Source organism: Lytechinus pictus, chromosome 9 (genome assembly GCF_037042905.1).
Source record: "Lytechinus pictus isolate F3 Inbred chromosome 9, Lp3.0, whole genome shotgun sequence".
In the NCBI taxonomy this organism is placed as follows: Eukaryota; Metazoa; Echinodermata; class Echinoidea; order Temnopleuroida; family Toxopneustidae; genus Lytechinus; species Lytechinus pictus.
Genome location: NC_087253.1, coordinates 25,372,571 through 25,389,807, shown reverse-complemented (window position 1 = coordinate 25,389,807; position 17,237 = coordinate 25,372,571). Strand labels below are relative to the sequence as shown.

The following is a 17,237-nucleotide window of genomic DNA, read 5'->3' as shown; positions in this document are numbered from 1 at the left end:
TTCTTGCAATGCCCCATTAGAAATATGGAACAGGAAAGGAAGCAGATAAGAAAGCGAGAGAAAGATAGGGGGAGAGTGGGGGGGGGGTACAGTGTGACAAGAACATGGAAGAGTACATGATATATGAAAGTGGGAAGGTAACATTGGGTAAAGAAAATAAAATATTAGGAGAGTGAGGGCAGTATAAAAGCATTGAGAGATTGGGAGTGAGCTTGGGATCAAAGAGAATGAAAAAAAAAAAGGGGAAATGAGTGAAGAAAAGACAAGCAAAACTGAATAAGGAAAATAAAATATTGGAAAAAAAGATGGAGATCGAGCTGATTAAATTTGTCAAGGCCTTTTAGTCTTCGATCTGATTGCGTTTTCATTAGCCCATTTACATCTCAATCTTCACTTGGTCATAACGGTCAGGTGAACTGTTTAAGAATCAAATTTCTATTTGATAAAGTACAAAAAAATAGATGAAAAGTAGATGATGTGGATATTGGACCAAGTGGAGCAAATTGATGATAGACAAAATGGCCCGTATTCTGAAGTGGGGTTTAACTTTAACTCAGGTATGAAGTTGTGGTTTAAGTATGGATAGCCAAATGTTACATAAATCACTAATGGTAGTGATATCATATTTCAGCTCATTTAGCTCTCAAATCATTCATAATTGTGTAGGACGTATAAATATATGATTGTTTTCCCCATCGATGAATCAGGAAAGAGCACAGTAAACATAATAAACATACAACTTAATACAAATTTTGACACTTCTGGCTTCCCATAATTTTAGCACATAGACCATGGTCTAAGTTAAACCTGACTTCAGAATACGGGCCAATGGGTTTTGCCCATAGACTATCTTAGGAGACAAACTGCTACACTAATGCTTTTCACACTACAGAAATTTTACTTAACCCCGGGAAATAGGTGGGGCTAACGGGGGGGCCTTAGCCCCACCAGTTTCCTGGGGTTAAGCTTACCCCACTTCGGTTTCACATTAGCAAAGTGGGCTGCCCCGGTAAATAGTATGGTACTAGCTGGCCCTGCTAAAAAGCAGTCTTAAACCAAACCAGGCTAAGGAACAGTGGGGCTAAGCATTAGCCAATCACAGAAGTAAAAATTACACGTTAATCACTCGCTAAGTGGCAAAATCATCAATATTCATGAGCTGTGCGATAGACCGGAATTAAGGCGTTAACCCCGGCTAGCCAAATACGTAGTATGGGGAGAAGAAAGACGATCTGAAACCAAAATAAAGATAGTCCGGGATTAAGGATAGTCTTGGATTAAGGATAGTATGGGGTTAAGGAAACCCAGTGTGAAAAGCATATACGTGAACATAACTGGTGGAATAACTTTATTCCATTAAACACACTCGTAAACATCAGACATAGAACTTCTTTATATTCAATACAAAAGTATAACTTACATTTATTATTTCATTTCGGCAAGCAAATCAATCTCTTTCAAATCACAAACCATATTCTAAAAATTAAAATTTCACATGAGTATAATAATTACATCTCATGAAAGACTTAGCATCTAAAAGCAATAGTACTACTTTACCATTTGAAATAACTCAATACAACAGAGTACCACCATAAAATTCACAATTATCACGATCTAATCTTAAACATATTTCTGCAATTGAACGCCTGTCTGGTTTCTTAATTTCATTTTGTTTGGTTTGCATGTTAATTTCACACACTCGCCTATTTTCATTTCATGAGCAACTCTTCTGTAATATTTCAGTAATGTAGGTTTTACATTTTTTTGAAGAAACAATAATTTTGTAATATTATTATTCAAATACTCTTAATGGTGGCCATTAAAACTTAATACAATTTAAAGCATATTTATCTACATTTACAGAAAAATGACTAAATTGATTTATAGTGACAAACATGGACTACCGATAAATATTTCCTACATAAACATACATGAACTTGATAACTTAAAATATAAAGGTTTATGAAAGGAATATCCTAACAATATTCTTGAAATTAATTACAGGATTATGAACAAATCATGCACCTTGGGCATATTTCTAAATATTTCTAAATACAAAATAATTTTCCTTGACAGTTTTATGACACAAAATTGTGAAAAAACACTAAAACATTGCAAAATCAAATTTTCACAAATCTTTCCTCAAAAAGTATCTGAAAATATACACAATTGTATATCAAATATTCCAATTAAAATAATTATCATAACTCTATATTATTAATCGGTGAGTGTACATTTCCTGCATGTAGGATTGGCATATATAGGGGAAGGTGGGGGTAAGTTGTGACTCTTTTTGCATTTTGCATGTTAGAATTGATATGACTAATAATATTGTAGAAATAAGTACCTTGCCTTTAAATTTGATTCTTGGGAAATATTTTTCACCTATATATAACTTCTTACCCCCACACTGAAATTCATTGTGACCTTTGAAAAAAACGATGTCAAATGGCTCAACTTGCCCCATATGTGGGGTAAGTTGAGCCACAAAAACTGTGTACAAAAAGAATGTGGGAAGAACCAGCATGTCAATTTTTTATTTCAAGTCTTCACTTGCTAATTCTTTATAAATACTAACATCCTCTAAAAGTAAAGAAACTGTCATGTGAATTTGCACCTTTCTGCCTGCATATCAATGGCTATTCAAGGTTTGTTTCTTTTTATATTATACATTACCATACAAATTACCATGGCTCAACTTGCCCCATGTTGGCTGGCTCAAAGTACCCCAGTCCTAACTTAATACGATATTTTTACATCCACACATTTCTTATGCATCCATCATGTAAAAGACTATGACAAGAATGAAGATCCACACCTGGACTACCAATCTTGTTCTTATTTCTTAATTATATTTTAAGACGTGTGTGGGTAAAAAGCACTGATCTTTTTTACACCCTTTTTTACTTTTTTGGCTGAAATTTGTATTTTTCCCTCTAAAAAAGTACTTTTTGTTTCAAAATCGAAAACAATGTGGTGGGGGAATGGGTTATGTAATGGGTCATCAATACATGACACCACCACAATGTCTGACTAATTCATTATTGGCCCGGGGGTGGTGGCTTAACTTGCCCCTATGCTCAACTTACCCCGCCTTCCCCTACTGGTCAATTCGGCGGGAAATATGACTCACTCCCATTGACTTTCTACATAAGAGCTCAAAATCATACAGGAGTCTCAGAGTGTCCCAAAAGAAAGTTGAAAATGATCCAACCCGGACTGCATGCCAAATTATTGATACAGTTAATCAGAACAATACTATTTAATACTGTAGTACTATATTTTCAGCTGTCATATTGGTCATACTAAAGCACAGGGATATAATAATAATAGGCATTTATATTGCGGCAGCTAGCTAGAAATAATATCTACTCTGAGGCGCATGACTCTATATTTCCTTTAAAGAAAGGTCACAACATTCACAAGACTGTTTAGTCTGTCCTAACATGAGAGTTGGTGAAACATTACATCATAAAATCTGTATTTACAGCACAATTTATCAAAGGAAAAGCATTTTAGCATAATAATCACTCCATAATTAGAGTAAATTAATTTGAAAAAATTGCAAAAAGAAGCAAAATTTTTCATCAAATGATTGCAGAAATATCTCTTTGTAATTAATTTTAGTGACTGCAGTAAAATGTACATGTAGTTATTTAAAAAAAAATTTGGATTTAGGAAAAAAACACGAGATATATACAGGTATACATGGCACTAATTAATACAATTTAAGAAACATACCAGAATAACAAACATTACAACTAAGTTTACACTTAGTTTACATTAAAACCATACTTACATGTATATTTCCAAATTACCTAGCAGGAATTAATCTCTTGAAATGCTTATGCACTCTAAATGCCGACTGCCAGGCTTAAGTCTTCGTCCTTTAGAAGCGCATAGATTTGGTATGCGGTATACAAGAACTGTTTATAATAATACCTGTATCATAATAAAGCAGCATTTATTCATAAAGAATATTGAACATTGAGAAGATTAGCTAGAATGTTAAAGTAAGTTGTCTTGACCTTTTAAGAGAAATGCATGGATTGCAATTCGCTGATACCAGATTTTTTGAATAGCAATGGAAGTCCTTGTTACATGCCTGCATATTTCAGGGATCAGCAAACTATTCAGTACCATTGAATCAGATAACAAACATTCCTTTGCTCGATTTGCAAATTTCAGATCAAGGGAGGGTTTCATATAACAGAGATTTTTTCTACGACTACTTTGATCTGAGCCAATCAGATGCAACGATTTCAGTAGCTTATAACAAATAGACAGTGAAAATCTCAATCTATTTGTTTCATGAAATGTTAACCCAGTGTTAAGGAGATAATGAGCGACTTTACCGAATAAAGCAAGAAGGATTTATATACACAACAATTACATAACATCTATTAGTCATAAAACTTATTGGATTGAAAGTTATATATGATTTAAAACACCTGGAAATGATAAACAATCTAATAGTTATCAAATTCCCATGGAAACTGAGGTCATCCTATCTTTTAATTTGGATGACAGAAATTTATTATACATGGCCTCAGTTTCATACAATGTAACACTTATCACAACATTACAATAAATGGGAGGCCTTTCTAAATGGCCTCTAAAATATATCCAAAAAGGAAAGCATTTGTCACACATCTTTAAACAGTTTTAAAGCCATTATTTCAAAAGATTCAAAAGAAAACATTCATCACACATCTTTAAATAATTTCAAAGCCATGATGTAAAAACTATGTCATATACTGGTGAGGGCAAATCTACTACATACAACTAAAAAAAGCACAAATTTTGCAGCAAATACTACGGCTTGATTGCACATGAAATACAATTCAGCATATTGTGGGGCAATCTAAAGCAAGCACCAAAAACTATTGTAAACAAATTTCCTCATGAAAACAAAAGCAATTCTACATTAAGTACATGTATTAAAGTGATTGGTTAACATTGGTTTGACTTTTAAAAAATCTGAGCTAGAAGGTCACACTTGTCACCTGTGTCTGTGATATGTTACAAAAATGAAGCCCAGAAAAAATTGCGTTTGAAAATAATTATTTAGTGCTTCAAAAATTTATATATAAAGTGACCGAAAACACCATCTTAATTTCATCCCATAAACTTATGTGAACTATTTAGGCGTCTATAAGACGCCTATTTACAAAATCAGGTTTGCCTTGTAGTTTTAGCTTTTCATTCTCAATAATGGTTGTTTTCAGGGTTTATTAGTTCAGATACATGCACTTGTACACATGTTTCATCTTGGTTTGAGAATTTTTTCAATCGGCTGCTCACAAAGTTAAACAATACCTTTAAACAAATCCAATGGCTATGCAAGTAATTGGAAACTATTATGGGATATCATTCACTATCCTTGCTTATGGTAGCCATAATCTGCATTCATGTCCGAGTGGATTGTCGGTAAATGCCATGTCAAAATAAAACTTTGGACTTGCAAATTCTGCCCTTCCATTACCGAAAGTATTCCACTTTATTAACTCTTTGCACGCTGAATTAATTTTTGGGGATAATAATGAAAATTGTTTCCATGTTATTTTCTTTAACGCAAGATTTCCATATTGCGCTATTGACATTTACTGTTATTATTTAGATTTTATCCGAGAACTATTGTCTTTTATTAGCTTATCTCATTTGAAGGTAGGGGAGAATACTTATTATTACGATTGCTGAATTTAATTGTACGAATGTTCAAGATTGCAACATCACAGGGGCCGCGGAAGCGGGGGGGCTGGGGGGGCTTCAGCCCCCCCACTTTTTCCCAAAACCATGTACAAAATCGTAAAAATGACCATACGATTGTGATTTTTTGCTTGGTCAGCCCCCCCACTTTTGGCTCAGCCCCCCCCCCCCCACTTTGAAAACCGTTCCGCGGCCCCTGCATCAGCGCGCAAAGGGCTAACTGAAAGATTGTAAGACAAATCTGGTAAGTCTGCAACCTTTTAATGTCGGAGTACCATCAAGGTTGAACCTAAGTCAGGCCTGCCAACATTTGAAAATGAAAAAAAAAGAGTCCTAATCGCACGGCACTAATTTTTCTGCTCGATGTCAGGTGTGTCTCTCTCACTTTTTAAAATAATAATAATAATGTGATTTGTAATGCGCCAAATCCACTCTGCAGAGTGCCCAAGGCGCAGTAAAAGAAAGAGAGAGAGAACAGTAGAAATACAAAGATAAATTAAGGAACAATTAAGAATAGGAAGCATTGAACAGACGCGTCTTAAGGTAGCGTTTAAATGTTTCAATGGAAGTGCAGTCACGGATAACCAGGGGTAGGTCATTCCAGTGAACAGGGCCAGCATGAGCAAAAGCCCGTGCCCCCCATGTCTTAGCAGATTTGGGAACAACTAAGAAACCAGAGTTGGATGAACGAAGGGACCTGACAGGAGTGTATTTTAAATGAAGACATGTTTAGCATCCTAATATTACAAGTGTTGAAAAACTATATTACTCTTACACTAATACACACACCCATACCCCACTACACAAATACATTATATGGCTTGATTTATTTTTGATCTTTAATAAATAAATGGAAAAATTGGCTGCTCCTCTCTTTGGTTGATAAAAAAAATCTTAAAAATGGGCAACTCCTGGAAAAAAGGAGTAAGGAGTGGTTGGCAGGCCAGGGGCCCGTTGCAGAAAGAGTTGAAATCAATTGCAACTCTAAAAATCAGGCGCAACTTGATTTTCAACCAATCAACAGCCCGCATTTGGGACTTGCGATTGATTTTTTGACTTGCGTTTAAACGCAACTCTTTCTGCAACGGACCCCTGTTAAGTTAAGGGAATTTAGGATTCTGAACATAATATACATGTATTAACATTATTTCAGGAATGTTTCCTTTCATCTGAAAAAGGTTATCATAGAGGTCCTTTTATAGTTTGTGATGAACAAATACTACATGTAACTTTTGTGTACAAGTACTGGTATTTGTACTATGTTTGTATTCACAAAGCTAAATGAATTAATATCTGATCCAATTTAATTCAGAATGGTATATATTTTCGTAAGATTGATATGACGTGACCCCTATTACAGAATCTAATATCATGAACATATGTCAGAAAAACTCTTAAAAAATGACCTAAATACTAATCTACTGACTAAACATTTAATCTACATGTATACATGATTAAAATTCAGCTGCAAATTTTAGTTTGATTCTAAATTTTTTTTTAATCCTATAGATTTCTAAAAAAAATAAACACCAAAAACTATACACCATAGTATGTACTGTATCATACAGATAGAATCAATGTTACGCCAGCATTGTAAAGAAATTCACATCAATATTCGCAAGTCGAATATGGGCCTCAAAAACAAAATCTAAACACGTTTCACTATAATTTCCAAATATTGCAAAGTTGTCTGATCTACCTTGATAATTAACCAACATTTACACTTACAAGTCATACACAGTGTAAAATGAAATCATAAAATAAAATAAGTAATATAAAATGGTTTTGCAAAGATTGATGCAAAAGAAACATTGTTTAATACAGAGTCAACAGTATTAAAAGGATGAGATGTGGCGATTAATAATAAATACAACATATTATTTCAAGAGGAAGTCTTCTGTCAGTAGCTTGTCAAGACCCATTGTATCCCCCCCAAAAAAAAAAAATATTTTTCAGATAATGACGCTCAACTTAGGGGGCAATGCAAGAAACCTACATTCATTTGCAAATCTGGGGCCCGTCTTACAAAGATTTGCGATTTATCCTATTAATACGATCAATCCCAACTATGGAAAGCCAGCAAAGTCAACATATTCAATGCATGTTTGCTCAAATTTTTTTTCTAGATATGAATGTATATCCATAATTTCATTGATTTCTTGACAGTTCGGTGTTTTCTCCTTTGTTTACAAAGGACATTTTGCAAATTTCCTGTCGAAAAAATTATGACACTGATGGATTTCCATAGAGTTACAATTGATTGGATTAATTGTAACTCTTTGTAAGACGGGGCCCAGGGGTAAGTCCCAAATCTAAGCATAAAGGGTGTTAGAGGAAGTTCAGGTGCAATTTAAAGCAAATAATTGAATGCAAATCAACTACAAAGTTGCATTCAATGAAAGAACTTTTGAGGTATGTATTTTGATTAAAATGCAAATTTGAAAATTTGACTAACTGGTTAACTGACTAACTAAATGAAGTTCAACCACATAGGCCCGTATTCTGAAGTCGGGTTTAAATTAAACTCTGGTCTAAAGTTGTGGTTTAACTATGGATAGCCAATTGTGATGTTCACTGTATCAGCTCAATCCAATCTTAAATGTCTGGAAAGGATAAATGAGATAGTTGTCTTCACCATTAAAGGATAAGTTCACCCCAACAAAAAGTTGATTTGAATAAAAAGAGAAAAATCCAACAAGCATAACACTGAAAATTTCATCAAAATCGGATGTAAAATAAGAAAGTTAAGACATTTTAAAATTTTGCTTAATTTCACAAAACAGTTAAATGCACATCCTGGCTGGTATGCAAATGAGGAGACTATGACGTCATCCACTCACTATTTTTGTATTTTATTATATAAAATATGAAATATTCTCATTTTCTCCTCATTGTCAAGTGATACAACGATTAATTCCTTGTTAATGTGGAATTAGCATTGTTTAATACTATATGGTTCAGTCAAGTTGGTCCTTATTGTCCAATGTATAAAAAATGACATATTGTATAATTCAAACAAAAAAAAACAAAAGAAATAGTGAGTGATGGACATCATCGACTGACTCACCTAGTTGTGCATATCACTGTTTTGTGAAAAATTAGCGAAACTTAAAATGTCATAACTTTCTTATTTTACATCCGATTTTGATGAAATTTTCAGCACTATGCTAGTTTGATTTTTCTCTATTTATTGAAGTCAGCATTTTTCTGGGGTGGACTTGACCTTTAACAAAATTAGGAGAGAGCACAGTACACACAAGAAACATACATTGTAAACAAAATTTGGACAATTTTTGGCTTCCCATAACTTAAAGGGGAATGAAACCTTTGGAACAAGTGGGCTTGTGTGGAAAGAGAAAAATTAAAGAATAAGATCAAAGAAAGTTTGAGAAAAATCAGACAAATTATCAAAAATTTATGAGCATTTGAATATCGCGATCACTAATGCTATGGAGATTCTCCCATTGGCAATGCGACAAAGATGTGTGATGTGTTTGAACACAACGCTCTGACCACATTCAAAACAAACAGTTTAAGAACTTATCTTCATTCGCAAATGTCCGCTAAAAATATGCATGCATATGAGGTTCAAATTAAAGTTTGATCGAAACCGTCATAGTGTGCAACACTGCATGTGCAAGCTTTGCAACTTGCGTGGTACCTAAGCGTGCATTAGTTTTGTTTGACCCACGTAGACTGATTGGACATACCATGTTAGGACAGGTCTGTGAAATATACTATATTTTTTTATCCCTCTGGAGCTTCTAGCGGACCACCTGAGAGAGCTTCGCAGCCCACTGTTTGAGAAGTCAAACCTTACTTAAGAATACAAGCCAAAGATCAAGGCCCCGTCTTACAAAGAGTTACGATTGATCCAATCAACCAAAACTATGGAAAGACAGTAGCATCAACATTTAAAATGCATGTTTGTTCAAAATATTTTCTAGATACGCAGTATATTCATACATTCATCTCTTTCTTGAAACTTCATTGTGCTTCTCTTTGTGTACAAGGACGTTGTGCAAACTTCCTGTAGAAAAAATGTATGACATTGATGGATTTCCATACAGATGAGATCGAGCGGATCAATCGTAACTCTTTGTAAGACCGGGCCAATTAGAAAAAGTGGCTACAGACAAATTGACAGAGTACCATTACAGAGCGCCACTGAAGCTGTTGTCATAGTTGGCCACAGGTGGATAGCTATTTGCATCGACGAGGGCATCGTAGACAAGATGATGTTTGAGCTCCGCCTTGATGGTGATCGTCTGGAATTCTCTGATGAATGTGAAGTAGTACAAGAGAAAGGCGATTGCCACAACCCATTCAGAAACGGTGGCTACTACGTGCTCAGGGTAGCCCTGCAATGGTAGAAACAACAAACAAACAAGATGTGTAATTTGATGCATGTTCTTGCTTTAATATTGTTTCCATGGGAGGAAAATTGGGGAAGATATTTGACAAGAACGGATCGGGTATCATCTGTATAGTTTTTATTATTTACATGAAATAGACGTTTATTTGGAAACAGAGGCTACTATGTGTACAGGAAAGCCCTGCAATAAAAGCAAACGAATATATGTGACTCGAAGATTTAACTAAGGCAAAAAAAGGATTTTAGCTTTTACTACATGATTGCTTGTTACCCCTTAAAAGTAGCCATTAAAATGAAAGAAATAGCCCCCAAACTTCTGCAATACCCCAACGTTGGAAAAAAAGAACACCACTAAAATAAAACTTATTTCCTTCCCTGATCTAAATGCATGAATGAGCTCTTGTTACTTGGATTAGCTTCAGAAAGATAGTCCTATACAAAGGGCCAGAAAGTTCTAATCACCAATCCAATGATTGCCACCTTGGAACTAATACACTCAATAACCCTAATTTATGCATTGACGTCATCATGCCATCTTAGAGGCTGAAGTCATAATTGCCTTGCATGCATTGGTGATGTACAGCTGGCACATCTCTGACAACTCTGTTTATGCATATTCCTATATCCTCTGAGGGAGGGCGCTATGACATTACGATGTCATGTTCATAAGGCCTATATGAACTTACCCCATCTTCAGGTGCCCAGTGAAGGATAGATCCTGTTTTATGTGTCAGCTCCTGAGCAATCAAAGTAAAAATTGTACCTGATAGGGAGCAATATTAAGGAAAAGTCTAAGACAATGTTACAAATTTCGACCTGTGAGCTCAGAAGTAGCCTAGGAAAGTTTTTTACTCATGTGCCACTGGATGCTATTAATGTCATCCCCATAAGCATTGATTGAACTGCCATTTTGATTTTTTACTTTTTTTAATTTTTAGTCTGTCTAACAAAGACAGAAGTAGTATTTTTTTGGAACAAAGCTCTTCAGTTTACAAAATATTAGGGTCGAGTCAAAACGTTTAAAGGGGAATCCAACCCAAATAAAAACTTGATTTTATAAGGAAAAGAAAAATCAGACAAGTTGATCGGTGAAAGTTTGAACAATATTGGACAAACAACAAGAAAGTTATGAATTTTTAAAAGTTGTAAATATTGGTAATCAATACCCATGGAGACTTCAAATTGGCCGCATATGGGATGTCATAGTGATGTAAGGCAAGGACTACTCTTCCATGTACTCCAATACATATTATGGCTAAAATGTCATTTTTCCCAAAAGTTACATTTCAAATTATATTTTTCTTTCATGAGGACATAAAACAATATACTACCTGAGTTATATTTAGATTACTGCCCCAGGGGAATGGGTACTTAGGAGAAAACCACAAATCCCTGATAATAAAGTACATGGCCTATGGGAAAGTTGTCCTTGCCCCTTGTCATAATTTATTTACCCAGTTGCCAATTTGAAATCTACATAGTATTAATGATCTCAATTTTAAAGCAGCTATAACGTTCTTATTGCTTGTCCGATTTCTTTCAAACTTTCACCATTCTGTTTAATTTATTTTTCTCCTTCCCAACACAACATTTAATGACCAAGGCTGGATTCCCCTTTAAACGCTGTTCAAACAACTGTTAAAAGCATGAATGTTTACTTTATCTTGACAACTGTTTAGATGTAGGGCCTAGGGGGGGGGGAATCCTTCCCAAAAAGCATAAATGTTTACCTATCTTGACAACCGATTAATGTATATAGATCTAGGGCCTATGGGAGAAAAAATCTTTCCAAAAAAGTTGCAGTAACATTTTACATCTTTATATTCATGAAACATCATAACATGAACTATCAGAGTCAAGAGAGATGGTTTCTAACTAAATCAAAACAATATCAAGGAAATAAGGAAAATAAATGGCCATTCATGGACTTAAAGATGCAAAATGTGAAATTTCAGCAACTATTGGTGAAGGTTTTTTTTAATCCTTGTTTATTAAAACTATTTAAACGTTTTAAAAATAAACGTAATGACTCGGGCCTACAAAATATCAACTTGACAATTTGACAATGATGATCTTTCTTTGTTCTGTTAAGGAAGGTTGCCAATTTGACATTGAATTCAGTTAATGGTTGTTGCCAATTTGACACTGATCATTGTTATTTGTTAAGGATACACAGTGTAAAGAAGATTGCTATGATGATTGAGAGGATGAGACGGATATGACAGATGAGGATGGAGGCGTGTCGAGGGTACATCTTGTACGAGAGCCATGCCTGCAGGAAACCGTACACTGCTCCCGGAGCAAAGAGAAGAAAGGCACCACTAAAATGGACTGGCAATACATTTCCAACCTGAAAGATGTAAGAGAAGAAAAAGATATCTTTAAAAAGGCCGAATATATTTAACTAATACATGTATTAAGAATAAATGTCATATGGTGATGATGGTGATATTTTTACCTGATTGCTTAAGAAAGCATGAATGTTTGTTAGCAAGCAAGCAACCAGGGGACTGACGGCTTCAGGTCCTCTCCGAGGGACCTGGTAATGAGGATTTAAATGCCTTACCAAAGGGCACTAGCACACCAAGTGGGAATCGAACCTGGGTCACTAGAATCCACCCCCCCCCCTTCCTCTACTGATTGAGCTTTCATGCCTTCCCATATGTGGTTACAATCTAAAAATAATTTCTAACAGAATCCAATTAAATAACCACCGAAAAGCTTATAAAGTTTTAATGTATAAAATGAAAAGAAAATATGTGCCTAATTATTCTGCTAGAAAATGTGTGATTGCTGAGAAATAGACAAAATAAGCATGGCGTTCTAGCCAAATGTCGAGTCTTTTTTTCCCCCAAGTAATAATATACTGCAGAGTCCCACATGTGCTAATTTGTGTTGGTGATATTCAGTGTGATCATTTTTCAGCTTACATCCCATGATATCACAGAGCAATGATTCAATAAATCAGATAAATATCATCTAAGAATTTTGTTTAATGAAATATTCTCCCGGTCATTGAACCTTTGTTTTTCGATACGAATACTATACAAAACCCCTTGTTAATAAACAAACATCTTTATTCACACTCCCCAGGGCCATGTCTTACAAAGAGTAATAATATATCATTATATGACACCTGGACAGATCCTTGTGATTTGATTGCAATGGCGCCGTCAACAGTGCAATTTTGAATCCATACCATTTTGTCCATTGCACGCGCGCACCGAGACTGCAGCTGCAGGCACCAGTAGTGCGCATAATGTAATGACGTAACAATGAACAGACAAAACTCGCACTGCATGAGCATGTTTTGCATCGAAATTCAAAAATTTCGTATGAAAAAAAAAAAAAGCACGGCTACCCTAATTGGGCGCATCGAGCATTCAAGGAATTCCTTCCTACCGGGTACCCATTCACTACACCTGGGTCGAGAGTGGCAAATGTAGATAAACGCCTTTCCAAAGGACGCTAGTGCTGTGGTGGGATTTGAACCTCGGACCTTGTGGTTCAGAGTCCGAAGACTTATCCACTGAGCCACAACACCTCTACATCAGACCAATCACAGCTCTCTATGAGGACAGGACCTAGAACTGGAAAAACCAAGTAAACTTACCTGAAAATTAGCCACCACTGACATACCAAAGCAGGCTACGATCCCAAGAACCAGGCCTATTTTGTTAATCTGCAGCATTCTACCCTGTCTAGAATCATAGTCATCTGAATACAGTATCACTTGCTTGTATCTGACGTATATACCGGCAAGCCCTTTAAACACAATTAATAATAACAATTAATAGTAATAACAATATTCCACTTAAATATAGCACTTAATCTTATCTATCTTTCTAATGATAATAATAATAACAACGAAAGCGTACTGAATCACCATGACCCGCAAGTCTCTCCTCCCTATATAACTGATTGGGAGAGTGCAGGTGGACCACTACACCGGGTTTCCCCCTACTCTTATACGAATAGTGCAATGGGTTCTTAACGTGCAAAGGTGGTGACTCTCCTCTATACGGGGCCTCCATTTAACGTCCTATCCGAGGGACGGAGTGTTTTCCATTGTAACATAGCCTGAATCTATGAAACATGAAAGAGACGATTACACACAACGCACTGGCTTCAGTCATCCGCCCGGGGTGGACTCGAACCCACGATCTTTGTTTCGACGGGCAGACGTGTTACCGACTGATCCAACGACGTTCTCTGCCGTGATTAATCTTTTTTATATGTAATACCTCAGTCACATTTCCTCTACGGCCGTCGTACGGCGAGTCAAGAACAGCTGTTTTATCTCATTTTATTCAAACCACCCATACATGTATGTTGTTGGTACAAAAAATGTTAAAACGGCTGTTTTCGACTCGCTGTACGGCGGCCATAGGGGAAATGTGACTGAGGTATAAAGGCATGTGGATAATCAAATTTTAAAAGATTCTTGTAAGATTTACCTAGCCCAGCTGCCATGTTTAATAATTGTCCAAATATACAGCTTTCTGGTGGGACTGTACCCGAGTCACTGGAGGGGGAAAACAAGAACAAAGGAAAAGAGGGTTTAGCCATTAATCGTCATGATTATGTAACAGTAATACATGTACGCACCAGGCCTATGAATCTGGAACATGAATCTTGCAAACTTCAAATTTAATGTTGCATCTAACTGGTAATAATCTCACAAATGATAGTTGGGAAGTTTTTGGAACTACACCAGGGCAATAATTTTTTTTCCCACATTGGGGCAATTGAAGAATTTTTGGGGCTCTACATTGTATCTTTCATTTCAAGGGCTACTTTTTTGGCGTAAAAAGCAAGTATAAAGCACTAAAAGCAAATACCATTATTCTGTCATAATTTAATAGCATATTGATTTTCTATAATCTTGAATATTGTTTGTGACAGATCTTGGGGCAACTCTAGAAAGAATGGTCGTCCCAAAAGCATGCATTTGGGAGAAGTTTAGGGGCAATTTCGGCTGTCATGAGGGTGTAATCATCATCCTCATGTATTTCCTAAGCTGAACTACACATGGTTATTTTTGAACATTTCTATTCAAATAATTTGGACAGGCACGTATAGTCTACTATACTGGATGTCCTCATTAGAGGTCACAAACTTTATGAACAATGACTGAATATAATTTGGTCTGTCAAAACACAGAATTGCACTTCCCTGATCGAACGATACATGTAGCAGTTGATGTCACAAAAGGGACATGGAAGTCAGGAAAAAGGAAATCAATGGGGTATTTTCACAGGAAATTCATTGACTGATATCATTTCATTCCAATATCAAACTTGACCCACTGATAATTGGATTATCTGGTACATGACTTTATACCGTTCAGGTTTTATATTCAGGTTGACATAGCCCAAATAATCAATGCCATTAATACTGACTTCATAGGGTTACATGTAATATCATATCATTCAAGGGGGAAGGGATGACCTAATAGATCACCCCCCCCCACACACACACACACACACACATATAGGTTTGCTGCTTGAATTCAATTCAATTCATTTTATTTAACTCGATAAAAATAACATCTATACAGGTAAATAAGAATTTAAGAAATACAATATGGCAAGAAAGAACAAAACAAAGTAACAAAAATGATAATACAGTGAATAATGTACAAAACAGGCTTCAAGTGTGGACTGGCATTAAAGATCTGTAGGATCTTAGAAGTTCCAGCCCAGTAAAGAAAGACAAAGACGCGATACAAACTAGAACATACAAAGACAAAAGCATACAAGGGAAACACAAACATTAACAAAGTTAAAATGAAGTGTTTGCCTTTCTATAAAAATGATAGAAAAAAGGTAAAGGAATAGCGTATGTGGAGGGTCACAGAAAATCGACAGGTGAAATTAGTAAGAATAAGTGTAGGAGAAGGGCAAACACAGAAATTATAGTCATGTTACAATTTAATTGTTATTGGAAGGGAATGTTATTAACAGAATTTCTTTGTAATGATGTTGAAAACTATTAAGGGATAAACTGTTTTTAAGTGTAGGGGGAAATGAGTTCCATAATTTGGGACCTGAATACATTATAGTTTTTTTTAGTAAACGTAGTACGGACAGAGGGCATGTGAAAATCGAATGGACTACGGGTTTGGTGAGAATGGGTAATAGTATTGAGACAAAAATATCTGCTTTTTAATAGTGATTCAGGAATTATCTTTTTGTGACAAGAATGCATAAATGATCCTAGGGATAGTTTATAAAGGTCAAATACATTCAGGACTTTTAATCTTTTAAAAAGGACACTAGTGTGGGCATTAAATGAAGTTTTACATATTATTCTTACTGCTCTTTTCTGTAATTTAAATAATCTTAACATATTTAGGTTATTATTGGCTGCTGTGGCCCATACATTACAATAATCTAAATGGATAAACCATTGTATAATAAAGAATTAACCACAATGGTATTATCAAGCTCATCCACACTATTGGAGCATTGCAAGAAGCTGGCGATCAATTGCAAGTCTATTTTGGTCCCTAAATCATTCATAAATTTTGAAATAAATTGTGAATTTATGATTGATTGTCAATCTGCTTCTTGAAACAAGCAGTGTAATCTGATTTGCCACAGTTGAAATTGATCTATCAATTGTAAAATTGCAACAGAATATTTGCAATTGATTGAAAATATTTTCTTACAACACCCCCTTAGAGTTGCTGACATTAACTACACCAAGGGTCCATAACACAAAGCTTAGCAATGATCGTAGAACAGTTTTTTACGATTGATTGCATTGACTACAATATACAATCAATAGTGAAAATCAAACGTACGATCAATTGCAAACCTTTGTGTTACAAGACCCAGGATCCTGTTAAGGGGGAATAAGATGGAGAGAAGAAAGGAGGGAGGGAGTTGGAAAAGAGGAGAAACCCCTTTTCATTTTGCTTTCTTTTTTTTTCTACTTTTCACCCCCCCCCTAATTATGTTAGTTTTTTGGGGAAAAAATCTGTTCACATAATTTTACCAAACAAAATAAAACAATTTATGCCCAAACCCCTTCCCTGTATAAGCTCTTGTAATATGCACTATCTGGAAATTTGACAGACATTTATTTAATAATCTTACCCTCTAAATGAAAGCACTAAACTGTAGGAAGTCACTTTCGTATTGTTTTT

At 35.4% G+C, this 17,237-nt stretch overlaps 1 protein-coding gene and 1 long non-coding RNA gene across 2 annotated transcripts; both read right to left on the bottom strand.

The window, feature by feature from the left end:
• Window positions 1-6,659: 6,659 nt before the first annotated feature.
• On the bottom strand, window positions 6,660-6,834 carry LOC135155545 (uncharacterized). The gene is made up of 2 exons (XR_010294694.1): window positions 6,748-6,834; window positions 6,660-6,691 (listed from the first exon to the last, which is right to left on the bottom strand). It is a non-coding gene; the product is annotated as an uncharacterized LOC135155545 (long non-coding RNA).
• A 997-nt stretch (window positions 6,835-7,831) lies between these two features.
• Window positions 7,832-14,606, bottom strand: LOC129268087 (DNA damage-regulated autophagy modulator protein 2-like). The gene is made up of 5 exons (XM_054905672.2): window positions 14,542-14,606; window positions 13,698-13,849; window positions 12,257-12,434; window positions 10,771-10,847; window positions 7,832-10,070 (listed from the first exon to the last, which is right to left on the bottom strand). Exons 1-5 carry the CDS (start codon window positions 14,555-14,557, stop codon window positions 9,864-9,866), a joined length of 630 nt encoding a protein of 209 aa, XP_054761647.2. The 5' UTR covers window positions 14,558-14,606; the 3' UTR covers window positions 7,832-9,863.
• Window positions 14,607-17,237: the final 2,631 nt, after the last annotated feature.

Excerpts from the sequence above, each read along its gene's own strand:
- LOC129268087 (XM_054905672.2), bottom strand. Across the intron at positions 12,435-13,697 it reads CAGTGGTGGCTAATTTTCAG|GTTGGAAATGTATTGCCAGT; the intron begins GTAAGTTTACTT and ends TACATCTTTCAG. Across the intron at positions 10,848-12,256 it reads AGCAATCTTCTTTACACTGT|GTACAATTTTTACTTTGATT; the intron begins GTATCCTTAACA and ends GCTCCCTATCAG.